Raw genomic sequence first — 27,315 nt, forward strand, 5'->3', positions numbered from 1 at the left:
CCCACACACCTATAGTCACTTGATTTTTGACAAAGGAGCCAAAACCATCCAATGGAAAAAAGATAACATTTTTAGCAGATGGTGCTGGTTCAACTGGATGTCAGCATGTAGAAGAATGCAGATCGATCCATGCTTATCGCCCTGTACAAAGCTTAAGTCCAAGTGGATCAAGGACCTCCACATCAAACCAGATACACTCAAAGTAGTAGAAGAAAATGTGGAAAAGAATCTCGAACATATTGGCACTGGAGAAAATTTCCTGAACAAAACATCAATGGCTTATGCTTTAAGACCATGAATCGACAAATGGGATCTCATAAAAATGCAAAGCTTTTGTAAGGCATAGGACACTGTTTTTAGGACAAAATGGCAACCAACAGATTGGGAAAGATCTTTACCAATCCTACAACATAGAGGCCTTATATCCAAAATATATGAAGAACTCAAGAAGTTAGACTGCAGGGAGACAAATAAACATATTAAAAATGGTGTTCAGAGCTAAACAAAGAATTCACAGCTGAGGAATGCTTAATGGCTGAGAAACACCTAATGAAATGTTCAACATCTTTAGTCATAAGGGAAATGCAAATCAAAACAACCCTGAGATTCCACCTCAAACCAGTGAGAATGGCTAAGATCAAAAACTCAGGTTACAGCAAATGCTGGCGAGGATGTGCAGAAAGAGGAAGACTCCTCCATTGTTGGTGGGATTGCAGACTGGTACAACCATTCTGGAAATCAGTCTGGAGGTTCTTCAGAAAATTGGACATTGAACTACCTGAGGACCCAGCTATACCTCTCTTGGGCATATACCCAAAAGAAGTCCCAACATATAACAAAAACACGTCATCTGCTATGTTCATAGCAGCCTTATTTATAATAGCCAGAAACTGGAAAGAACCCAGATGCCCTTCAACAGAGGAATGGATACAGCAAATGTGGTATATCTACACAATGGAATATTATTCAGCTATCAAATACAATGACTTTATGAAATTCATAGGCACATGGATGGAACTGGAAAATATCATCCTGAGTGAGGCAAACCAATCTTAGAAAAACAAACATGGTATGCATTCATTGATAAGTGGCTATTAGCCCAAATGCTTGAATTACCCTAGATGCACAGAACACATGAAACTCAAGAAGGATGACCAAAATGCGAATGCTTCACTCCTTCTTTAAAAGGGGAAGAAGAATACCCTTGGCAGGGAATAGGGAGGGAAAGAATAAAACAGAGGCAGAAGGAACACCCATTCAGAGCCTGCCCCACATGTGGCCCATACATATACAGCCACCCAATTAGACAGGATGCATGAAGCAAAGAAGTGCAGGCTGACAGGAACCGAAGGAATGCAGATATCTCCTGAGAGACACACCCAGAACACAGCAAATGCATAGGCGAGTGCCAGCAGCAATCCACTGAACTGAGAACAGGACACCCGTTGAAGGAATCAGAGAAAGGACTGGAAGAGCTTGAAGGGGCTCGAGAGCCCATATGAACAACAATGCCAATCAACCAGAACTTCCAGGGACTAAGCCACTACCCAAAGATTATACATGGACTGACTCTGGGCTCCAACCTCATAGGTAGCAATGAATAGCCTAGTAAGAGCACCAGTGGAAGGGGAAGCCCTTGGTCCTGCCAAGAGTGAACCTGCAGTGAATGTGATTATTGGGGGAGGGTGATAATGGGGGAGGATGGGAGGTGAAGCCCATATAGAAGGGTGGGGAAGGGGTGAAGGGATGTTGGTCTGGAAACTGTGAAGGGGAATAACAATCGAAATGTAAATAAGAAATACTCAAGTTAGTAAAGAAAAACAAATAAAAAAATTAAAAATAATTAATGTGATAACTGAAAAAAATATATCAGGAATATAGGCTGAAATCCTTTCAATGTTTCCTGTGTTTCAGTGTGTTTGGTGAGGGAGTCTATTAGAACTGGAAGAGGAAAAGGCAGGGTAACATGGAGCACATCTCTGAGGCAGGATTACTCTCCCTAGGAGGAGCAAGTAGAAGCTGAGAGCATCCTTAGGTGTCCAGCCAATTGTTATGTGTGAGCTTAGAGAGAGCACTTAGCTTTTTCAGGGTCTCCATTTGCAAAATGCAGACTGTGAGTTTATGCAGAGAAGCATATCAGGACACTTGGGTCTTATCCTGTCACATAAGGAAGGTTGTTTTTAACTGGCTTCACCATGTCACATGAATTAAATTACATTGGGGGCAAAAGGGATCTAATATTGAAACAGATTTAGGTATCAAATGCAAAAAACAAAAGTCCAAAACAAAGCATCACAACCAACAACTTTTCAGCCTTTCCTCTTTTCTCTACTCACTGCCCTGAAACACCCAGCACCCAGAAAATAGCCTTAAAGGCAAGGAAAGTATGCAATGGTTTTCTACCCTGAGAAAGTGAGATTCTGCCAAAAAAAAAAATAATAATAATGATTCAAAATTTGGGACCCAATAAGTGTCCTTTGAAAATAATCATGAAAGGCAAATAATGCCTTTTCGTATTGGATATGTGGTTTCTACTATTTATTTTTAGGGCTAGTCATAAATTACTGTGATAGTTATAAACTCACGATCCTCCTGTATTTTGAGTTTGAAGCTGGATATCATGACACCAAAAACAATATAGAAGTCCCAGGAAGAAGGAAGGGTATTCATTTTTTTTCTTGGTTTGGTGTCTCCTCCAGCCACTATACCTACTGCTTTTGTATGGATATAGGGACAATGCTGTATTGAAACACATTGGAGAAGGAACTACCTAGAAAGCTGTTTTAATTTAGGAGCTTATTAAATACATTTGGGAATCTTTCTTTCTTCAAGGCTTAATTACTCCGGCCATTGACTAACTCTCATGGAGAATCCCTGTGTCGATTGAAATCAATTACATCATGCAAATGATTTTCTCTCTAACATGAATTATATGAAGATCATAAAGGTCATGGGTACTAGAGGGCAATATAATTGGTTAATTACAATAAAAAGTTATACACTTTACCTAATTTGGAGTGATTCTTTAGCTAGAAGTCTTTAAGATAAGAAGCAGGTACAAAAATTAAGCCTCATATTGTTCTTAATATCTTGGTAGTAACATATGTAGAATGCATACCAAAGGGTGTGATGGCAGAGGTAGGAAGATCAGACGTTGAAGGCCAGCCTCGGCTACATAAAATTGATTCTTTAAAAGATCTAACACTACATCTTCTACCTTAAAAGTCTAGAGAGCATTAAGCAAGCACAGGCAGAATGGAGGTGACAATAAAGAATAGAACTGTGGAAAATAAAATAAAACTAACAATATACCAATGAGAACTAAGTATATCTCAATAACATTTGGAAAATATTAATAAGCCAACAATGAATCAAAGACAGAGCTAGTGACCTTAAAATTTCCTTCAATGAAAATGTGGGTTTAGTTGGTCCAACAATAATTCTACCAAATGTCCAAAACAGTTAATTTTGATTGTTTGCAAAAACTTTTAATTATGTAAATTGGTAAGTGACCCATGGCGCCTTGGCCAAAATAGACCACATATTGGAACATAAAGCATCTTTCTACAAATACAGGAAAATTGAAATAATTTCTTGTTTTAATTGAATCACAGAGAATAAAACTGGATATCAGCAATAATAGAAGCCATAGAAAACACACAGAGTAATGAAGATTGAGAAATACACTACAAAATGATGAAGGGAAAAAGTAAAAAATATTAAAATTTCCTAAAATAGAATGAAGATAAAACATAGCATATTATTATGTATGTATACAATAAAAATGATCTTAAGAGAAAAGTTTATCAAAACTTCAAGGATGAACATCAAAAAATCAGAGAGAATGCAATTGAGCAACTTTATAACCAATACTAAAACCTTGGAAGAAAAAGAACAAACAACACTCAAAAGCGGTACATAGGGAGAAATAAATGAGCAAGAGCAGAGCAGAAACTGAAGAAGTAGAAATTAAAACTAAATACCAACAATCATTGAAATGAAGAGTTAGTTTTTTGAAAAGAATAACAAGATTGACACATCCTTATTCAAATTAAAGAAAGAGAAGACTCTAATTTACAATATTAGAGTTGCAAGAGAAAAAATTACAACAGAAATCAATGGAGTCCAGAAGATCACAAGGACATGCTTCTAAAACTTTATTCCGAAGACTGAGGAAATAATTCAGTAATTAAGAGTAGGAACAGCAACATCAAAAACATCTGGTTCAATATAGTATTGGAGTCTTAAGCAGACCAATCAGACAAGATGAAGAGACAAAGAAGATACAAGAAGAAAACGAGGAAATCAAATTATTCTCATGTGCAGATAGGATTCTATACCAGGGGTTCTCAACTTGCAGGTTGGGCTCTGGGATATGATGACCTTTTTACAAGGGTCACATATCAGATATTATATTACACTCCATAACAGTAGCAAAATTTCAATTGTGAAGTAGCAATAAAAATGATCTTATGGCTGAGGAACTGTATTAAAGCACTGCGACATTAGGAAGTTGAAAACCACTGTTTTAGAGGATTAAAGACTTTGGACTTTATAAAAAAGTGTGAAGAAAAAATATTTAGATCAGTGGTCCTCAGACCTCCTAATGCTGTGAGCCTTTAATTCAGTTCCTCATGTTGGGTTGACACCCAATTATAAAATTGTTTTCATTGCTCAGCTTGCTTTCTTACTGAACTTAGGACCACCATCCCAGAGATTTCACCACCTACAATGGGCGAGACCCTCCCACATCAATCACTAAAATTGATTAAGAACTCACCATATAGCCAGATCTCACGGAGTTATTTTTTTCAGTTGAGGATCCCTCTTTTTAGATGAATCTAACTTGAAGGAAACTAACATAAACTATCCAACATACTACTCCTGGGTATATACTCAAAGAACTCCTTATCATTATATGGAAATATTTGTTTATTAATGTTCACTGTTGATGCATTCACACTAGCCAAGAAATGGAAAGAGCCTAGATGTCCATTAATTGAAATATGTACAGTGAAAATGTGATTCATTTATACAATGGAATATTATTCAGTTATAAAGAGAAATGAACTTATGAAATTTGCAAGTAAATGAATGGAACTGAAAATATGCAAATTGTTTTCTTCTATAAGTGGATGCTAGCTTTGACCTTTTTGATAAGTGTGTTTATGTTGATGTACCACAGAAACCAGGAAACTATTAAGAGTCATTTGGCAAGGGCCCTTAAGGAAGGGAAGCTAGAACAAAGGTGCTATGGAAAGCATAAATGAATAAGAAAGGTTAAGTGGGGTGGACATGGGAGGGCAGTGTAGATGAAGGAGTATGGAGAGACAAAATGACTGAGACTAACACTTTGAAAATACCTCACGGAAACCTATTACTATAGAAGCTTCTGAAGATAGATAGGGGAGGATTTGATCAAAACACACTTTATAAATGTATGGAGTTCTCAAACAATAAAAATTTATGGAACAGAACCCTTATCAAGACATTGTATGATGTTATATATCTTTGGGAGCTATTGGCCAGTGAAGTCTCATGGGCCTCAAGTATTGTAAGTTATTGTCAATGTTCTTGGTTACATCCAGAATTTGATAAGATCCTATTCTTGAAGTCACCACATAATTAAAACCATCACAGAACACAGAAAAATGTCAAGCTGATACTCATCTGGAAGCTTTATCTTACTGACTAAATTTTCATAGTGCTACAAGTTGCTAGGCATAGTATCTGGAAAATAAAATTAAATAAAATGTTATCCATCTGTGAATCATGTGAATGACAAAATACGCTCATTGGTGCTATAATAATATGAATGTTAATTGGATTTAAGTCCTGCTTAATAAGGTAGAGACTTGGCATGCCTTTTACCATTACTAGAGCCAAGTACCCATGAATAACTATATAGGTAATAGGACCCAGAAGAGAACATACTACTATTATACTGCTAAATAGACATAGAGTTAAATGGTTCCAGGTTTTATTCATATATTTGTGGTGTAATACACCTCTCAGTCCTTATCAGAGAAAGTTCTTTGTCTAATAGAAAATTATTAATGTACAGTCCCATAACTGATCAATTCATAGATTATAAGAGGCTTAGGAGTGCTCAGCCCTAAACAGTAAATCTACATCCCAACTCTTACTCTCTAGAGTTAGGTTCATTGCAGAAGAGGGGAAAAGAAAGACTGTAAGAGACATAGTTAGTGGAGGATTACAGCAAAATAATGTTTTCCGGATAGGGCTGTACATGTGAACTAACCATGACTGTGAATGCATGCACCACAGCACACTCATGCATGATCAAGGCAGACAAAATGCCAGGGTGGATGAGCAGGATTCATGGCAGAATGTGTGATGTCCACAACCACATTCCAATCCATATTCTTGGGGAATCCTCATTTCCACTTTGGTAGATTCTCAAACCATAATGGTGATAAAGTATATCAGCTTATAGCAACCATTTATGCCTTTTCCCCTTGAGTGTACAGCATGGATCAGCTGAGCACTTTTGCGAGGTCAGAGCTGTTGTTGTGAGCCACTAAGTTCTGGAGTAGTTTTGTTCATAATGTGTGCACTCTTTGGTTGGTGTCCCTGGGAACTCTGGAGTGTCTGGTTGGTTGAGACTGTTATTCTTCTATTGTAGTTGAAAACCCTGTCAGTGACCTCAGTCCTTTCTCGAACTCCTCCATTGGGGACCCCTTTCTCAGTCCAATGGTTGTCAGGCTCTGGCAGAGCCTCTCAGGAGACAGCTATATCAGGCTCCTGTCAGCATGCACCTCTTAGCATCCCCAATAGTGACTGGATTTGGTGACAGCATGTGGGATGGATCACAATGTGTGGCAGTCTTTGAATGGCTTTCCCTTCTGTCTCTGCTCTGCATTTTGTCCCCATATTTCCTCCCGTAAATATTTTGTTCTCCCTTCTAAGAAGTACTGAAGCATCCAAACTTTTGTCTTTCTTCTTCTTGAGCTTCATGTGGTCTATAAATTATATTTTGGCTATTCTGAGCTTTTAGGCTAATATCCACTTATCAGTGAGTACATATCATGTGTCTTCTTTTGTGACTGGGTTACTTCACTCAGGATGAAATTTTCTAGTTCCATCCATTTGCCTAAGATTTTCATGAAGTCATTGCTTTTAATAGCTGAGTAATAATCTGTTATGTAGATGCACCAAATTTTCTGTATCCATTGCTCTGTTGAAGGACATCTGGGTTCTTTCTACTTTCTGACTACAATAAATAAGGCTGCTATGAACATAGTGGATAATGTGCCCTCGTTGTGTGTTGGAGCATCATTTGGGTATATGCTCAGGAGTGGTATAACTGGGTCTTCAGGTATTATTATGTCCAATGTTCTGAAGAACCTCCACACTGATTTCCAGAGTGGTTGTACCAGCTTGCAATCCCACCAACAATGGAGGAGTGTTCCTCTTTCCCCACATCCTTGTCAGAGTCTGTTGTCACCTGAATTTTTGAACTTAGCCATTCTGACTGGTATAAGGTGGAATCTCAGGATTGTTTTGATTTGCATTTCCTTGATGACTAAGGATGTTTAACATTTCTTTAGGTGCTTCATGGCCATTCAATATTCCTTAGTTGAGAATTCTTTGTTTAGCTCTGTCCCCATTTTTTAATAGGGTTATTTGATACTCTGGAGTCTAACTTCTTGAATTCTTTGCATACATTGGGTATTAGCTCTCTATTGGATATAAGATTATAAAAATCTTTACCCAGTCTGTTTTTTTTCTAATAACAGCGTCCTTTGCCTTACATAGGCATTGGAATTTTATAAAATCCCATTTGTCAATTCTTGATCTTAGAGCATAAGCCATTGGTGTTCTGTTCAGGAAATTTTCCCTAGGGCCCACATGTTCAAGGTACTTCCCCACTTTCTCTTCTATTAGTTTCAGTGTATCTGGTTTTATGTGGAGGTCCTTCATCCACTTGGACTTGAGCTTCATACAAGGTAATATGAATGAATCAATTTGCATTATCCTACCTGCTGACCCCCAGTTGAACCAGCACCATTTGTTAAAAATGATTATCTTTTCTTCCACCGGATGGTTTTAGCTTCTTTGTCGAAGATCAAGTGACCATAGGTGTATGGGTTCATTTCTGGGTCTTCAGTTCTACTCCATTGATCTATCTTCCTGTCTCTGTACCAATACCATACAGGGTTTTTTTTATCACTATTGCTCTGTAATACTGTTTGAGGTCAGAGATGGTGACTCCCCCAGAAATTCTTTTATTGTTGAGAATAGTTTTTGCTATCGTGGGTTTTTTGTTATTCCAAATGAACTTAAAAATTGTTCTTTCTAATTCTATCAAGAATTCAGTTAAGATTTTGATGAGGATTGCATTGAATCTGTAGATTGTTTTTGGCAAAATGATCAATTTTACTATATTAATCCTGCCAATCCATAAGCATGGGAGATCTTTCTATCTTCTGAGATCTTCAATTTCTTTCTTTAGAGACTTGAAGTTTTTGTCTTACAGATCTTTCACTTGATTCATTAAAGTCACACTGAGGTATTTTATGTTATTTGTGACTATTGTGAAGGTGTCATTCCCCTAATTCCTTTCTCAGCCTGTTTATCCTTTGAGTAGAGGAAGGATTTGTTTGAGTTAATGTTATATCCAGCTACTTTGCTGAAGTTGTTTATCAGGCTTAATAGTTCTCTGTTGGAACTTTTGCAGTCACTTAAGTATACTATCATATCATCTACACATAGTGATATTTTGACTTCTTCCTTTCCAATTTGTATCCCTCTGACCTCCTTTTGTTGTTTAATTGCTCTGTCTAAGTACTATTATATTGAATAGGGAGAGAGTGGGCAGCCTTGTCTAGCCCCTGATTTTAGTGGGATTGCTTCTAGTTTCTCTCCATTTAGTTTGATGTTAGCTACTGGTTTGCTGTATATTGCTTTTACTATGTTTAAGTATGTGCCTTGAATTCTTGATCTTTCCAGGACTTTTATTATGAAGGGAGGGGGCGAATTTTGTCAAATGCCTTCTCAGCGTCTGATGAGATTATCATCTGATTTTATTTTCTTTGAGTTTTATTATATAGTGGATCACATTGATGGATTTTCACATATTGAACCAATACTGCATCCCCGGGATGAAGCCTACTTGATCATGATGGATAATTGTTTTGATGTGTTCTTGGATTCACTTTTTGAGAATTTTATGTAGTATTTGTGAATTGATATTCATAAGGGAAATTGGTCTGCAGTTCTCTTTCTTTGTTTAGCGTTTGTGGAGTTTAGGTATAAGCATAATTGTGGCTTCATAGAATGAATTCTGAAAAGTTTTTCATCAGGATCCCAGTGATGCTGAATGAAGATTGAAAAGCCTTGGTAGAGATGCTAAGGTAACCAGAGAACCAAGTGTAAAAGAATTAAACTAAAACAGACAATGGACTCTGTCATTTCACATAAAATTATTTTAAAACATGTCATATGAAATGTAGGAAGTAACATTTGTAAACTGTTGGAATAAAAAGTGGAGTGACCCTGTGTCACCATAGTTTGATAATGGATTCATAAACAGTCAACCGGTACATGTGACAAAACTGCAGGAATAGGTAAGCTAGCCTTTGCACATCAACAATGGAAGCCTTTTGTGTTGCAAACAGTAACAAGAAAAGAAATGGCTAATAAACTGAGGAAAAGCTCTTCAAAAGAATGTCTAATAAAGTGCTTGTGTTCAGAAAATATAAAAACCACTTATAGTTCAATAATGAAAATACAAATAATCCTATTTAAAAGAGACAAGTTATTTAGACATTTCTCCAAATAATAATGTACAGGAATAAGCATTAAGAGTTTGAAAAAATATTAAACATCATTAGTCAACAGAGAAATGTAAATCTGACTTGCAGCAAAAGACCTTACTACATAATTTTTAAGGCAATGTTAAGGGGTGGCAAGGTTATTGAATGTAGCTACTTTGTCAATCCTTTAGGACTTCCTCAAATGCTAAGGCTCAGACACTCCTTGTGTGAGAAAAAGTGAAAACATGCTCCTTCACTAAAGTTAACAAGAATCTCTCTAACATGAGGTAAAAAATGGAAAGACTCCCAAGGACTTTCAACAAATGTTTGGATAGGTGAAATGTGGCAAATTCGCACAATGCATCAGTGTTTGGTCACAAGAAGGAATAAAGTGCAGGTACATGATATAATATAAACAAAGTTTCAAAATGTTTTGAGAAAAAAGAATTAAATTCCCAGATCACATAAAGTCTATTCTAAAAATCCAAACTATCCAGAAGATAATTGTATAGAAACATCAAGTAAAGTGATGCCTACTGACAAAAGAAAAAGGGAGAAATGAGAAAGAGATTAACTTTTTAAAACTAAATAACTCAAAACAACTAGGTTTCTCCCTTTCTGTGGGGGAGATTGTAAATCATATTGGGGGTTTTCAGAGGGGAAGCTGGGAAGGCAGATAACATTTGAAATGTGGATGAGTAGAATAACCAATAAAAAACTTAAAAAAAGAAAAAATTATATTGTGGTCATGGACCTAAAACACTATGGATGTGTTAAAATTTAAATATATATTTTAACTTTAGGACCATGTAAATATTTTATTTCAATAGAGCTTTAAGACAGTAAATATTCACACATGTTACACTCATCTTTAAAATCATGTCTTATTTCTGTGTCTCTAGAGCTTCCATTGTAAGATGGGACAGATTTATAACACAAAACACAATGGATGAAGAAAGAATTGGGTTTTGACATTTAAGAACTTATGCAGCTGATGGAATAAGCAATTTTATTTTCCTAAAGATTAAAGCAAACAAAAACATCAAGGAGTTCATTTCTGTGTCTTCAATTCTATTCCATTGATCTACCTGCCTGTGTCTGTACCAATACCATGCAATTTGTATCATGATTACTCTATAATACAGCTTGAGATCAGGGATGGTGATTCCCACAGTAGTTCCCTACTGATACAGGTTAACATGCTTGCAGCTAACCATCAGATTGAGCATGGGAACCCCTATTAGAGGAGTCAGAGAAAGGACAGTAGGAGCTGAAGGGGTTTGCAACTGCATAGGAAGAAAAACAATATCAACCAACCAGACCCCCCCCCAAGAGCTCCTATGGAGTAAACCACCAACCAAAGAATGCACATGGGGGGGACCCATGACCCCAGCTACATATGCAGCAGAGGATGGCATTGTCTAACATCAATAGGAGGAGAAGCCCTTGGTCCTGTGAAGGCTCATCTTCTCAGTGTAGGGGAATGCTAGGGTGTTGAGGTTGGAGTGGGTGGGAGGAGGAGCATCCTTATAGAAGCAGGGGGAGGGGGACAATAGAGAGGGAACTGGGAAAGAGGATAACATTTGAAATGTAAATACATAAACTATCAAATAAAAAAGGAAAAAAGATTAGAATAGAAAATGTCTCATAAAATGCTATAATATGATGGTTTTGTAATGGATTAACTTTAATCCTATTAATTCATCAAAAAAGATTTCATTACTGTATAAAAGATTTTTGTTTATTTCTAAAAAGACAGAAAAAGAAATCAATGAGGATACCACTTATTTCTGCAGTGCTTTTATGGCTACTATTTCTTTCTATTATGATATCTCAGCCTTCTATATACATTCTCTGTATGTGTTTGTGTTTGTATTTGTGTGTGTGCTTGTGTTTGTGTGTGTGTGTGTGTGTGTGATTATTGCATATTAATTGTGCAAATCCATGACTTTCACTATGACACTTGACATAATGGATATACTGGTGTTGTTAATATCTACCCTCCTCACCACCCTTTATTGCCTTCCAGTCTCTCCCTTTTCTCTTTGGTTTATGTATATGCATATACAGTTGATGTATATGCATATGCATATGTATAGAATCAAACATGTATGTATATGCATGCATGTACATGTGGTATGTATGCATGCATGTATGTATGTATAATGAAATCACACAAGACTAAGCAGAGAAATCTGAACAGTTCTAACAGGAATCCCCTTGGTATTTTAGAGTCTGAATGTGGATTCTGATATGTGGACTCTGAGAGTGGGGAACAGGTAAGTTGAGAACCAGGAATCCAGAGGAAGCAGTAGCATGCATGGAGTGTCAATCATCATGTCTAACGTGTTCTTTAAAACTTGTTTCTGTCCTGAAAGACAATTCATGTCAATTCAATCCAAAACATAGTTCTTTCTTCCAGGGAATATGGTCTCAGACACGGGGCTGAGTCAAGCATAAAATATTGGAAAAATATTGTTAGTTATGTGGGAGAAACATATGTGGAACTGGGTGAAGTGATAAGGATCCAGATTATGGTTGCTTGATGAAAGAGACCTCACCCAGTTAAGTGTATGAAGTCATACACAGAAAAGTAAGTATTAGGTATTTTCTCTTAAAGGGATAAAGTAAAAAATTTAAATTCAATTAAGAAGTAAAGACATAAAAGTGGAAAAGAGATGATAAAAGAAAGAGAACCAGAGAAAACAGAAAGAGACTGGAAGACAATACAGGCTAATGAGGAGGGCAGATATCAACACCACATCCATTACCCAAAGTACCATAGTAAAATCCATGAATTTGCACAGTGAATGTGCACTATAATTATTATGAATATGAACTTGAAGGAAATAAACTTTTATATCACAAATATTTTATAAATTATGTTATTTGCCCCATTCAGTTCTGTTTTTATTTTCATAACTTCCACACAGGAAAAACTACATAAATGGGCAGTTAGTTAATAGGAAATCAGTTTTCAATGAGGCAAGCTGAACAGAAAAGGAAACTCTCTGACAGAGAATATTGGCCCAAGAGAAAGAAAGGAGGAACAAAGGTCAGTACATGGCAATGACTTTTTAGAGGATTTTGGTCACTCGGGTAAAGAAATCATTAATCCACTATAAGAAAGATATGAAATAATTTAGTTTATTTAAATTTTAATCTCATGTTAATATTGAACTCAATTTCTTACATAAAGATTATTTCCACTCTAACATAATGTAAATAAGTGTATTCAGTACCCATTCCTCTCAAGAAATTATAAACTAAAACATTTTGGGGGGAGAGATCTGAAAATCGTTAGATCTTATATTTGTACTTACATTTCTAATGACCCAGGAAAATCTGTGATCTAGCTATGTATGAGAGCATCCCTGAAAAGACAGAAGATAAATAATACTTCCATTGCCATTGAAACTTACAAAATAATAGGAAAATATCATCAACAAAATGCCAATATGTTCATTTGATATTGGACATTGAGTAATACTAATAACTTAGAAGCACATGTGGGTGCCCTCAGTGTCTAAATATTAAAATGTATCCTATGGCGCTACAACTTTTTCTTGGTGAGAATAAAGCAAGAGATGGTTTATAATGTGGTGTTGAAACATTTGCAGGCAGCCAGCTAATTTAATCCAAGTGATGTGTGTAGGACCTCAAGAATGCAGAAGAGTGTGACTATAATTTAATATTGTAAATAAAATAGGAAGTTGTTTTCATCTTTATTAACTTGGGTATTTCTTATTTACATTTCGATTGTTATTTCCTTTCTCCATTTCCGGGCCAACATTTCCCTAACCCCTCCCCATCCCCTTCTCTATGGGTGTTCCCCTGCCATTCCTCCCCACATTACCGCACTCCCCCCAACAATCACATTCACTAGGGGTTCAGTCTTGGCAGGACCAAGGCTTCCCCTTCCACTGGTGCTCTTACTAAGCTATTCATTGCTACCTATGAGGTTGGAGTCCAGGGTCAGTCCATGTATAGTCTTTGGGTAGTAGCTTAGACCCGGGAAACTCTTGGGGGTTGGCATTGTTGTTAATATGGGGTCACAAGCCCCTTCAAGCTCTTTCAGTCCTTTCTAAGATTCCTTAAACTGCGGTCCCGTTCTCAGTTCAGTGGTTTAATGATGTCATTAGCCTATGTATTTGCTGTATTCTGGCTGTGTCTCTCAGGAGAGATCTACATTGGGTTCCTGTTGGCCTGCACTTCTTTCCTTCATTCATCTTATCCAGTTTGGTAGCTATATATGTATGGGCCACATGTGGGGTTGTCTCTGAATGGGAGTTCCTTTGACCTCTGTTCTAAACTTTGCCTCCCTATTCCCTGCCAAGGGTATTCTTGTTCCCTTTTAAAGAAGGAGTGAAGCATTCACATTTGGTCATGCTTCTTGAGTTTCATGTGTTCTGTGCATCTAGGGTAATTTGAGCATTTGGGCTAATAGCCACCTATCAATGAGTGCATACCATGAGTGTTTTCCTGTGATTGGGCTAACTCATTCAGAATGATATTTTCCAATTCCATCCACTTGCCTATTAATTTCATAAAGTCATTGTTTTTGATAGCTGAGTAATATTCCATTGTGTAGATGTACCACATTTTCTTATCCATTCCTCTGTTGAAAGGCATCTGGAATCTTTACAGCTTCTGGCTATTATAAATAAGGCTGCTATAAACATAATGGAGCATGTGCCCATGTTATATGTTGGGGCATCTTTTGGGTATATGCCGAAGAGAAGTATAGTTGGGTCCTGAGATAGTTCAGTGTCCAATTTTCTCAGGAACATCCAGACTGATTTCCACAATAGTTGTACCAGACTGCAATCCCACCAACAATGGAGGAGTGTTCCTCTTTCTCTACATCCTCGCCAGCATATGCTGTCACCTGAGCTTTTGATCTTAGCCATTCTCACTGGTGTGAGGTGAAATCACAGGGTTGTTTTGACTTGCATTTCCCTTACAACTAAAGATGTTGAACATTTCTTTAGGGTTTTCTCAGCCATTCGGGCGTACTTCAACTGTGAATTCTTTCTTTAGCTCTGAACCCCATTTTTAATAGGGTTGTTTATCTCCCTGCAGTCTAACTTCTTGAGTTCTTTGTATATTTTGGATATAAGCCCTTTATCAGTTGTAGGATTGGTAAAGTTCTTTTCCCAATCTGTTGGTTGCCGTTTTGTCCTAACCACAGTGTCCTTTGCCTTACAGAAGCTTTGCAGTTTTATGAAATCCCATTTGTCAATTTTCGATCTTAGAGCATAAGCCATTGGTGTTTTGTTCAGAAAATTTTCTCCAGTGCCCATGTGTTCGAGATTCTTCCCCACTTTTTCTTTTATTAGTTTGAGTGTATCTGGTTTGATGTGGAGGTCCTTGATCCACTTGGACTTAGGCTTCGTACAGGGTGATAAGCATGGATCCATCTGCATTCTTCTACATGCTGACATCCAGTTGAACCAGCACCATATGCTGAAAACGCTGTCTTTTTTCCCTTGCATAGCTTTGTCTCCTTTGTCAAAAATCAAGTGACCATAGGTGTGTGGGTTCATTTCTGGGTCTTCAATTGTATTCCACTGGTCTATCTGTCTGTCTCTGTACCAATACCATGCAGTTTTTATCACTATTGCTCTGTAATACTTCGTAAGTTCAGGGATAGTTATACTTCCGGACGTACTTTTATTGTTGAGGATAGTTTTAGCTATCCTGGGTTTTTTGTTATTCTGGATGAATTTGCAAATTGTTCTGTCTAACTCTCTGAAAAATTGGATTGGTATTTTGATGGGGATTGCATTGAATCTGTAGATCGCTTTTGGTAAAATGGCCATTTTACTATATTAACCCTGCCAATCCATGAGCATGGGAGATCTTTCCATCTTCTGAGGTCTTTTTCAATTTCTTTCTTCAGAGGCTTGAAGTTCTTATTGTACAGATCTTTTACTTGGTTGGTTAAAGCCACACCGAGGTATTTTATATTATTTGGGACTATTATGAAGGGTGTCGTTTCCCTAATTTCTTTCTTGGCTTGTTTCCTTCTTGTCTCTGAGGTGTGTTTCCTGTAGGCATCAGAATGCAGGGTCTTGATTCCGTATCCAGTTTGTTAATCTATGTCTTTTTATTGGGGAGTTGAGACCATTGATGTTGAGAGATATTAAGGAATAGTGATTATTGCTTCCTGTTATATTCATATTTGGATGTGAGGTTATGTTTGTGTGCTTTTCTTCTCTTTGTTTTTTTGCCAAGACGATTAGTTTCTTGCTTTTTCTAGGGTGTAGCTTGCCTCCTTATTTTGGGCTTTACCATTTATTATCCTTTGTAGGGCTGGATTTGTAGATTTGGATATTGTGTAAATTTGGTCATGGAATATCTTGGTTTCTCCATACATGTTCATTGAGAGTTTTTCAGGATACAGTAACCTGGGATGGCATTTGAATTCTTTTGGGTCTGTATGAAATCCATCCAGGATATTCTGGCTTTCATAGTCTCTGGCGAGAAGTCTGGTGTGATTCTGATAGGTCTGCCTTTATATGTTACTTGACCTTTTCCCCTTACTGCTTTTAATATTCTTTCTTTATTTTGTGCATTTGCTCTTTTGACTATTATGTGACGGGAGGAGTTTCTGGCCCAATCTATTTGGAGTTCTGTAAGCTTCTTGTATGTTTATGGGCATCTCTTTCTTTAGTTTATGGAAGTTTTCTTCTATGTTTTTTTTTGAAGATATTTACTGGTCTTTGAGCTGGGAGTCTTCACTCACTTCTATACTTATTTTCCTTAGATTTGATCTTCTCATTGAGTCCGGGATTTTCTGTATGTTTTGGACTAGTAGCTTTTTCCATTTTCCATTATCTTTGAGTGTTGTGTTGCTGATTTCTATCTTCTGCTCCTGAGATTCTCTCTTTGTCTCTTGTATTCTGTTGGTGATGCTTGTCTCTTCCTTTGGTTTTCTCTATACAGGGTTGTTTCCCTTTGTGCTTTCTTTATTGCTCCTATTTTTGTTTTCAATTCATTTACCTGTTTGATTGTGTTTTCCTGGAATTCTTTCAGGGATTTTGTGATTCCTGTCTATAGGCTTCTACTTCTTTATTTATGTTTTCCTGCATTTCTCTAAGGCAGTTCTTCATGTCTTTCTTGAAGTCCTCCAGCATCATGATCAAATATCATTTTAAATCTAGATCTTGCTTTTCTGTTGTGTTTGGATATTCAGTGTTTGCTTTGGTGGGAGAATTGGGCTCCGATGATACTATGTACTCTAGGTTTCTGTCGCTTGTGTTCCTGCGCTTGCCTCTTGCTATCCGGTTGTCTCTGGTGTTACCTTGTTGTGATATTTCTGACAGTGGCTAGACCTTCCTATAGGCCTGTGTGTCAGGAGTGCTGTAGACCTGTTTTCCTGTTTTCTCTCAGCCAGTAACGGGAACAGAGTGTTCAGCTTTTGAGCATGTAGTCTTTCCTGTCTAATGGTCTTCAGCTCTTCCTGTGGGTCTGTGTCCTGAGTCCACCAGGCAGGTGGCTTGGAGCAGAAAACTTGGTCTTACATGAGGTCCCGTGGCTCATGTTGATCATGGGGGGCTGCTTTTGAGCTCTCGGTGAGGGCAGCAAACAGGAAAGCCTGTGCTGCCTTTTCTGGGAGACCACGTGCACTGGGGTCCCAGATGGCTTCAGGTGTTTTCCTCTGGAGTCAGATATGTGGGCAGAGTGTAGTTTCTTCTGGCTTCCCAGGCCTGTCTGCCCCTCTGCAGGTTTAGCTCTTTCTCCCATGGGATTTGGGTGCAGAGAACTGTTGATTTAGTCCCTTTAGGTCCCAGCAGTGTCTGCAGCACAGGGGAACTGCCACTTAAGCTACCTGAAGTTCTTAGCATACAGATCTTTCACTTGCTTGGTTAGAGTCACCCCGAGGTATTTTATAGTATTTGGGACTATTATGAAGGGTGTCGTTTCCCTAATTTCTTTCTTGGCTTGTTTCTCTTTTATGTAGAGGATGGCTACTGCTTTATTTGAGTTAATTTTATACCTAGCCCCTTTGCTGAAGGTGTTTATCCAGTTTAATAGTTCTCAAGTGGAACTTTTGGGATCACTTAAATATACTGTCATATCATCTGCAAATAGTGATATTTTGACATCTTCTTTTCTTCTTCTGTATCCCCTCGATCTCGTTTTGTTGTCTGATTGCTCTGGCTAGAACTTCAAGAAGTATATTGAATAATGTGGAGGGCCGCCCCCACATTCTCCATTGTAAGATGGCGCCGATATCCGGCAGGATGCACCTAATAAAAGGGCAATACACAAGCGCCTGGTAAATTCCTCACTCAGGGGGACACGTATGCTGTGGCATGTCATCTGGCACGTTTGGCAGCGACCAGCCAGAGAGTGACACATCCTAGGGCGAGGATAGTTTCCTATATAGGGATGGTCTTTCCCTCCTCCGGGTCTCCGTGTTACAAAAACTTATGCTCTACCGCTCTCAAGATGCATTAAAGCTTTTCTGCAGAAGGATCCTTTGTGTCCTGCGTCGTTCTTGCTGGCGAGACGTAGCATGGGACATTTGGTGCTGAAACCCGGCAGAAAGACCTTGTCATCGTCAGCACCATTGGAGACCCCTTGGTGACAAGGAGGATTCAGAACTGCAGGTAAAAAAAAATATGTTCAGAGAGGCATGCATTTCTTGGACTTTGGTCTGTGGTTGTCGCCGCCTTGGGAAGGATTTGTTGAGGCTATGGTATTTGTTCTAGGAGCCACCCTACTCTTTCTTATTATTATGTAGTGTTTTCACCATTTCCGCTGCTAAAAGGACAGCAGCTGGAGGCGCGTCTCAGTCTCTAGTAAATAAGTGAGCTTCGCGCAGCTCCCTTTTACTGTTGGGGAGCAGGGACGTGATAGCACCGCCCGGGAAGTGCGCATAAGACTCCCGTATATAAGAGAGCAGCGTGTCTGTTTCTACTCATGCCTTGTCAGACGGATGTAGATAAGCCACCGGGCGTTCTTGGTCACTCATGGATCCTCACAGTCTGTGATCACGGCTTTGGAAACGGTGCTAAAGCAGAGGGACATTAAAATTGGAGGAAGAACACTTAAAAACTTTGTGAAGGAAGTGGACAGGGTGGCTCCTTGGTTTGCCTGTTCAGGCTCATTTACAATCGCCTCATGGGACAAACTTGGAAGGGACCAAGACAGAAAATTGGCGGAGAAAGATCTGCGGCTAGGATCTAAAGCCATATGAAAAGTAGTCAAAAATTGCTTAGCAGATGAAGTATGTAAGGCAGCAGTGGTAGGAGGACAGACTGCTCTCAAGGTGGTCCATGACAGCATGTCAGAAACTAAACGTAGTGAGAGATTAGGCGTGCGCAAGAGAAAGGACGTCCTGAAAAAGAAAAAGAGCCCTCCCGGTAAGTCCGCGGACAAGGGAGTGTTAAAGCTTTCAGATTCCGGCACTTCCCTCTCTACACAGCAACCGGGAGGGGGAGCCAGCATATACCCTGTGAAAGAGCTAGTAGCGCTGAACCTCGACAGTTCTGATGGCTCTGAGAATGGAATCTTCGATTCAGAGGAGGAGGCCGAGTTAGATTAGGAAGCAGCTAAATATGAGGAAGAGAGATATCACCCCGAGGAACGAAAGGTAGATAATAGAAAGCTTCTGCCACGGCAGTCACCAACGGCGCCCCCTCCGTATGAGGTGCGCTCTTGTGCATTCTCTTTAGTCCCCGAAAGAGTGAGAAGGAAGCTGCGCATGACGTTCCCAGTTTTTGAGACTCAGGAGGGTGAGCGGGTTCATGCCCCAGTCGAATATAACCAAATAAAAGAGCTGGCAGAGTCTGTCAGAAGGTACGGAGTTACAGCCAATTTCACCCTAACCATTCTTGAAAGGCTGGCCCTAAATTATTTGACACCCGCCGATTGGCAGATGATTGCAATGGCGACCCTTGTTAACATGGGCCAATATATGGAATGGAAGGTGCTTTGATATGAGGCAGCTCAAACACAGGCAAGAGCTAATGCCACTGCGTTAACGCCTGAGCAGCAAGAATGGACGTTTGAACTCTTGACAGGACAGGGTCGCGTCGCAGCGGACCAAGCTAATTACCATTGGGGCGCTTATGTTCAAGTCTCCAGCTCGGCCATTAAGGCCTGGAAGGCACTCACTAAGAAAGGAGGGGCCGATAATCAACTTACTCGTATCATCCAGGGACCCCACGAACCATTCTCAGACTTTGTAGCCAGAATGACAGAGACTGCAGGACGAATATTTGGTGATGCGGAGCAAGCGGCACCGCTCATAGAACAACTTGTTTTTGAGCAAGCCACCCAGGAATGCCGAGCAGCCATAGCCCCCAGGAAAAATAAAGGGTTACAGGATTGGCTCAGAGTCTGCAGAGAACTTGGCGGGCCCCTTACTAATGCAGGCTTGGTGGCCGCCATTCTCCAGTCCCGGCGACGCCCCCTTAAAGGGACAGATACAAGATCATGTTTTCAATGTGGAAAAGTGGGCCATTTAAAAAGAGATTGTAGGATAACCAAGGGAGACAGGAGGCCTGCAACTATCTGTGTCCGATGTGGCAAGGGCTACCATAGGTCTGACCAGTGCCGCTCAGTGAGGGATATTAAGGGCAAACTGCTCCCTCCTTTAGAAGCTCAGCCTAATGAGATGTCAAAAAGCGGATCGTTGGGCCCCCGGTCCCAGGGCCCTCAAAGATATGGGAACCACTTTCAGAAAGCCATGACCCTGACAGAGGGGACTCCCCAAGAGGTGACACAAAATTGGACCTGTGTGCCGCCTCCGACTTCTTTCTAATGCCCCAGATGGGCATTCAGCCAATTCCTGCTCAGACTGTGGGGCCTTTGCCCCCAGGAACAATAGGCCTTGTCCTTGGGAGAGGATCTCTCGCCCTACAAGGACTGATAGTCCATCCAGGCCTTGTTGAAGCTCAGCACTCTCTTGATATTCAGATTCTTTGTTCAAGTCCTGATTGGGTTTTTTCCATAAGTGAAGGAGATAGAATAACGCAGTTATTACTCCTTCCGTGCTCCCAAACCACAATACAGGATACCAAGGGGCCCATGGGGTCCACTGGCAATGATTTGGCATATTTGGTGGTTCATCTTAACAACCGCCCAAAATTGAGCTTAGAAATTAATGGAAAGAAATTTGAAGGCATTCTGGATACTGGGGCTGATAAAAGTATAATTTCCTCAAAATGGTGGCCTCAATCATGGCCTACCATAAGACCTTCTCACTCGCTACAAGGCTTAGGCTACCAGTCATGCCCTAAAATCAGCTCTGCCACTGTAACTTGGACGACTGTCGATGGCCGACAGGGACAATTTGTTCCCTATGTACTTCCCCTACCTGTTAATCTTTGGGGGAGAGATGTTATGCAGACCATGGGACTAACCTTATCTAACGAATACCCCCCACAAGTGACCCACATGATGTCAAGGATGGGCTATAAGGAAGGGAAAGGCCTAGGGCGATTAGAACAGGGCTGTCTCACGCCCATTGAACCAGTCGCAAACCCCCATAAACAAGGCCTGGGTTTTTCCTAGGTGCCATTGAGGGTTCTATGCCCATACCCTGACTCACGGAGGAGGCAATATGGGTTCCTCAATGGCATCTATCCTCTGAAAAATTAGAAGCTGCCACTAAATTGGTTAATGAACAATTGCAGCTTGGTCATTTAGAACCGTCCATTTCACCATGGAATACTCCTATTTTTGTGATAAAGAAAAAATCAGGAAAATGGAGACTTCTCCATGATTTGAGAGCCATTAATGCACAGATGCGTTTATTTGGCTTGATCCAACGAGGCCTACCCTTACTCTCCGCCTTACCTAAGCAATGGAAGATAATAATTATAGACATTAAGGATTGTTTCTTTTCCATCCCCTTGAGTCCACAGGATAGACAGAGGTTTGCACTTACTATACCAGCTACTAATCATCTTGAACCTGATAAGAGATTTCAGTGGAAGGTCCTGCCTCAAGGCATGGCCAATAGCCCCACTATTTGTCAACTATATGTTCAACGAGCCATTGAACCTATAAGGAAGCAATTTCCATCTTTGCTTCTGGCTCATTACATGGATGACATTTTAATATGTGATAAAGATTTAACAACCTTACAGACCTCATATCCCATCTTAATCAAAACATTGGGACGATGGGGACTACAAGTCGCTGCAGAAAAGGTTCAAATTGCAGAAATTGGATCATTTCTGGGATCGGTCATTTATCCTGAAAAAATAGTTCCCCAGAAATTAGAGATTCGCAGAGATCATTTGCATACCTTAAATGATTTCCAAAAGTTATTGGGAGATATAAATTGGCTGAGACCATTTTTAAAGATTTCCTCTGCTGAGTTGAAGCCTTTATTTGATATTTTGGAAGGGGACTCTCATATCTCCTCTCCGAGAGCATTGACCCCAGCCGCAAACCGGGCCTTACAAGTTGTAGAAAAGGCCTTACAGGATGCTCAATTGCAGCGCATTGATGAAACCAAGCCTTTTGATTTGTGCGTTTTCACAACTATGCAATTACCAACAGCTGTCTTGTGGCAGAATGGGCCTTTATTATGGATCCATCCCAATGCATCTCCTGCTAAGATTATTGACTGGTATCCCGATGCGGTTGCTCAGCTTGCACTCCGCGGGTTGAAGGCAGCTATTACTCATTTTGGGAAAGAACCCAAAACTTTGATAGTACCATATACAGCCATTCAGGTTCAAACATTAGCTGCTACCTCAAATGCTTGGGCAGTGTTAGTTACTTCCTTTGCTGGACAGATAGATAATCATTATCCTAAACACTCCCTATTACGTTTTGCTAGATCACAACCTGTTGTTTTCCCTCGCGTCACATCCCACAGACCGTTAAAAGAAAGGATAACAGTGTATACGGATGGGTCAAAAACAGGGGTGGGAGCATATGTGGTAAATTCCCAAGTGTTCTCACGACAATATTTTGAAACCTCACCCCAAGTGGTAGAATGCCTAGTGGTCATGGAGGTCCTTGAAAAATTCCAGATGCCTCTAAATATTGTTTCAGATTCCTCCTATGTGGTCAATGCTGTTAATATTCTTGAAACCGCCGGCGTAATTAAAACAACTAGCAAGGTAGCAAAGATTTTCCAAAAAATCCAAATTATCTTAATAAATAGGGGATTCCCTGTATATATTACTCATATATGGGCCCATTCTGGACTCCCTGGTCCAATGAGTTCAGGGAATGATTTGGCTGACAAAGCCACAAAAATGATAGCTGTTGCCCTGGCCTCTCCTCTAGAGGCCGCTAAAACTTTTCATGGCAATTTCCGTGTTACCTCGGAAACTTTACGCTGCTGCTTCTCTATAACTAGAAAAGAGGCACGTGATATAGTCACCCAATGCCAACAGTGCTGCCAGTTCCTCCCAGTTCCTCACATCGGGGTCAACCTGAGAGGAATACAGCCATTGGAAATCTGGCAAATGGATGTTACTCATAATTCTACTTTTGGAAAATTACAGTATGTGCATGTTCTGGCATTCTACATGCCACCCCACTTACAGGAGAAAAAACAACACATGTCATTCAGCACTGCCTTGAAGCATGGAGTGCTTGGGGAAAGCCAAGATGTGTAAAAACTGACAATGGCCCTGCCTATACATCTCAAAAATTCCGTCAGTTTTGTGCTCAGATGCAGGTTACCCATCTGACAAGCCTGCCCTACAACCCTCAAGGACAGGGAATCATAGAGCGCGCTCATCGGACGCTTAAATCATATTTAATAAAACAAAGAGGGGGAATTATGATAGAACTCCCCCCAACACCCCGAATGGCCACTGCTTTGGCCCTTTTTACCTTAAATTTTTTAAATCTTGATGAAGCTGGGCAAACAGCGACTGAGTGACATTGCTCAGAGCCCAAAAGGACAAAAGAATTAGTTAAATGGAAGGATGTATTGACAAACGAATGGAAGGGATCCTGTTTTGATAAGATCCAGGGGAGCTGTTTGTGTTTTTCCACAGGATAATGAAAATCCAGTTTGGGTTCCGGGACGACTTACTAGGAATATCAAGACAGAGGACCAAGAAGATGACAACTCTGGTGATCCTCATGCTGATCCAGGGAGTGCCAATAAAAGTGCAGAGCGAACTACGGTGGGGAATAATGTCAACCTTCCCCCTCCCGATGCTGGTGATGTATAATGCCCAAGTGTTTCCACGTTTCTTTACTACCAACAAAGAATTGGGACTAGCCTATTTACCATTAGATTCCCAAATAGAGCAAGTAAAAGAAAATAGGACTATTCCCCTTAAGGGCAGCCTTTGTTTTGGCATATTCAACAAAACATCTTCTGATCTTCCTTGCATTATGTTGAGTAATCAATCTTCTGCTTGGTTAAGGGAGGCCACATGGGGAACTGGTGAGGAAGACATTGTGGCTAACGCCACAGTTCTCTATGGTTGGTGGCCTTACATTAACTCCTCCACCTGCCCTCTCCGTCAACCAAAGTTGGCACCCTTTTGTAGAGGGACCCAGGATGAAAAACTTACTTTGCTGTGGACTGGTTGCCAGTCCCGGGACTCTGCCTGGGCAGTCCAGAATTTTTTCTCCTTCTCCCCTGATTTGGGAGGCGGAGTGAACTTCACCACCATTGATCCTAGACGGTCCAATAATAATCCCTTTGATCAATGGATGCTTTGTGGCGTTAATGGTAGCTGCACTGATCTTACGCCCATGGCGATGCTACTTGGAGGAAAGGGCGAAAAGGGACGGTTATCATTTTCCTGGACGGGGAATATCCACCCTTCAGCCTCTGTCTGGACAGCTACTCATATAAAATATAAACCTTACTGGAGCACGGGGTTTAACCCTGCTCCGGTTTGTGTCTGGCCGCCATTTGTGTGGATTATAAGTAATGCCACTAAAGTTTCTAAATTGAATTGTACAGACGGTTCATGTTTTTATGCCCTGTGCTGGGATGCTAGCCAATATTCCATAGCGGTAGTTACCCGCATGCCTCGCTTTATCCCGGTCCCTGTTGAGACTCTGGGGACCCTGACCTTATTTAGAGGAAAGAGAGATTTTGGCATTTCTGCAATCATTGTTGGCATTATTGCTACTACAGCAGTTGCTGCCTCGGTTACCGCCTCGGCATTGGCCTTGTCAAACTCAGTACAGACAACCCAAACTATCAATGATTTATCGGCTACCGTCTCTGTGGCTCTGGACAGACAGGCCTCGGCTAATACTCAGATACAAGGAGGCCTCATGCTTGTTAACCAACGTATAGATCTGGTCCAAGAGCAGCTAGACATCCTATGGCAACTGGCCCAGCTTGGCTGTGAACAAAAGCTCCCCGGCCTTTGTGTCACGTCTATACAGTATGAACAATTTACCAAAGCTGCCAATTTGTCTAAAACCCTTTCACAGCATTTGTTACAGAATTGGACCTCGGATTTTGAGCAGACGCTTAGGGAATTGAGAGCGGCCATCATTCAAGTAAACTCTACCCGACTGGATCTATCTTTGACAGAAGGATTGTCATCCTGGATCACCTCAGCAGTCTCTTATTTTAAGGAATGGGTGGGGGTGGGACTGTTTGGAGCAGTCCTCTGCTGCGGATTAGGGTAACTCCTCTGGTTGCTTTGCAAATTGAGATTTCAAACAAAGAGGGACAAAATTGTGATCACCCAGGCACTTATAGCCCTTGAACAAGGAGCGTCAGCCGATATTTGGTTGACCATGCTCAAGCAATAGGTCGCCGGCTGGACAGCTCTTGCACTCCTAGAACCTCGGTTCATTGCACAGGATTAGAGTGTCCAGCTTGAGCAGCCCATGAGGGATGACGAGCATAGCATCGCACAGGGAAGTTCTACCAAACACGCTCCCTGGAAGGCATGTCATATTACATGAGGGTATCTGCCCCAGTTTTCCCTCCCTCGAAAAATGACAGTGCGACGGGTCGGAAGTGCCCTGGGTCTCAACAACAGCTTAAGGGTATCTCTCTTGTACAGGTTCGCCAACTTTGTGCGAGGATATGACCTCTGCTTCACCCTCCTATTTATGGGTGTCCTATTTGCTTATAAACAGAAAAGGGGGAGATGTGGAGGGCCGCCCCCACATTCTCCATTGTAAGATGGCGCCGATATCCGGCAGGATGCACCTAATAAAAGGGCAATACGCAAGCGCCTGGTAAATTCCTCACTCAGGGGGACACGTATGCTGTGGTATGTCATCTGGCACGTTTGGCAGCGACCAGCCAGAGAGTGACACGTCCTAGGCGAGGATAGTTTCCTATATAAGGGATGGTCTTTCCCTCACTCGGGGTCTCCATATTGTAAGCTTATGCTCTCGCTCTCAAGATGCATTAAAGCTTTTCTGCAGAAGGATCCTTTGTGTCTTGCATCATTCTTGCTGGCGAGACACGTGGGACAGAATAAGAAGGGAGAGAGTGGGCAGCCTTGTCTAGTCCCTGATTTTAGTGGGATTGCTACAAGTTTATCTCGATTTAGTTTAATTTCAGCTACTGGTTTACTGTATATGGCTCTTACTATGTTTAGGTAGAGGCCTTGAATTCCTATTCTTTCCAGGACTTTTATCATGAAGGGGTGTTGAATTTTGTCAAATGCTTTCTCAGCATCTAATGAAAAGATCAGGTGGTTTTGTTCTTTCAGTTTGTTTATATAATGGATCACGTTGATGGTTTTCCATATATTAAACCATCCCTGCATGCCTGGGATGAAGCCTACTTGATCATGGTGGATGACTGTTTTGATGTGCTCTTGGATTCGGTTTCCCAGAATTTTATTGAGTATTTCTGCGTCGATATTCACAAGGGAAATTGGTCTGAAGTTCTCTTTCTTTGTTGGGTCTTTGTGTGGTTTAGGTATAAGAGTAATTGTGGCTTCATAGAAGGAATTCGGTAGTGCTCCATCTGTTTCAATTTTGTGGAATAGTTTGGATAGTATTGGCATGAGGTCTTCTATGAAAGTCTGATAGAATTCTGCACTAAACCCGTCTGGACCTGGGCTCTTTTTGGTTGGGAGAACTTTAATGACGGCTTCTATTTCCTTAGGAGTTATGGGGTTGTTTAAATGGTTTATCTGTTCTTGATTTAACTTAGGTACCTGGTATCTGTCTAGGAAATTGTCCATTTCCTGCAGATTTTCAAGTTTTGTTGAATATAGGCTTTTGTAGTAAGATCTGATGATTTTTTGAATTTCCTCTGATTCTGTAGTTATGTCTCCCTTTTCATTTCTGATTTTGTTAATTTGGACACACTCTCTGTGTCCACTCATTAGTCTGGCTAAGGGTTTATCTATCTTGTTGATTTTCTCAAAGAACCAACTTTTGGTTCTGTTGATTCTTTCTATGGTCCTTTTTGTTTCTACTTGGTTGATTTCAGCTCTGAGTTTGATTATTTCCTGCCTTCTACTCCTCCTGGGTCTATTTGCTTCTTTTTGTTCTAGAGATTTTAGGTGTGCTGTCAAGCTGCTGATATATGCTCTCTCCTGTTTCTTTCTGCAGGCACTCAGAGTTATGAGTTTTCCTCTTAGCACAGCTTTCATTGTGT

General features: G+C 40.3%; 1 protein-coding gene across 1 annotated transcript; it reads left to right on the plus strand.

The window, feature by feature from the left end:
• The first annotated feature begins 19,074 nt into the window (after positions 1-19,074).
• LOC116884366 (igE-binding protein-like) lies at positions 19,075-20,624 on the plus strand. The gene is given in 2 exon segments (XM_032885491.1): positions 19,075-19,153; positions 19,466-20,624. Coding segments are annotated over 2 exon segments (1,170 nt in total). The 3' UTR covers positions 20,557-20,624.
• Positions 20,625-27,315: the final 6,691 nt, after the last annotated feature.

This window comes from Rattus rattus, chromosome 15 (assembly GCF_011064425.1).
Source record: "Rattus rattus isolate New Zealand chromosome 15, Rrattus_CSIRO_v1, whole genome shotgun sequence".
Lineage (NCBI taxonomy): Eukaryota > Metazoa > Chordata > Mammalia > Rodentia > Muridae > Rattus > Rattus rattus.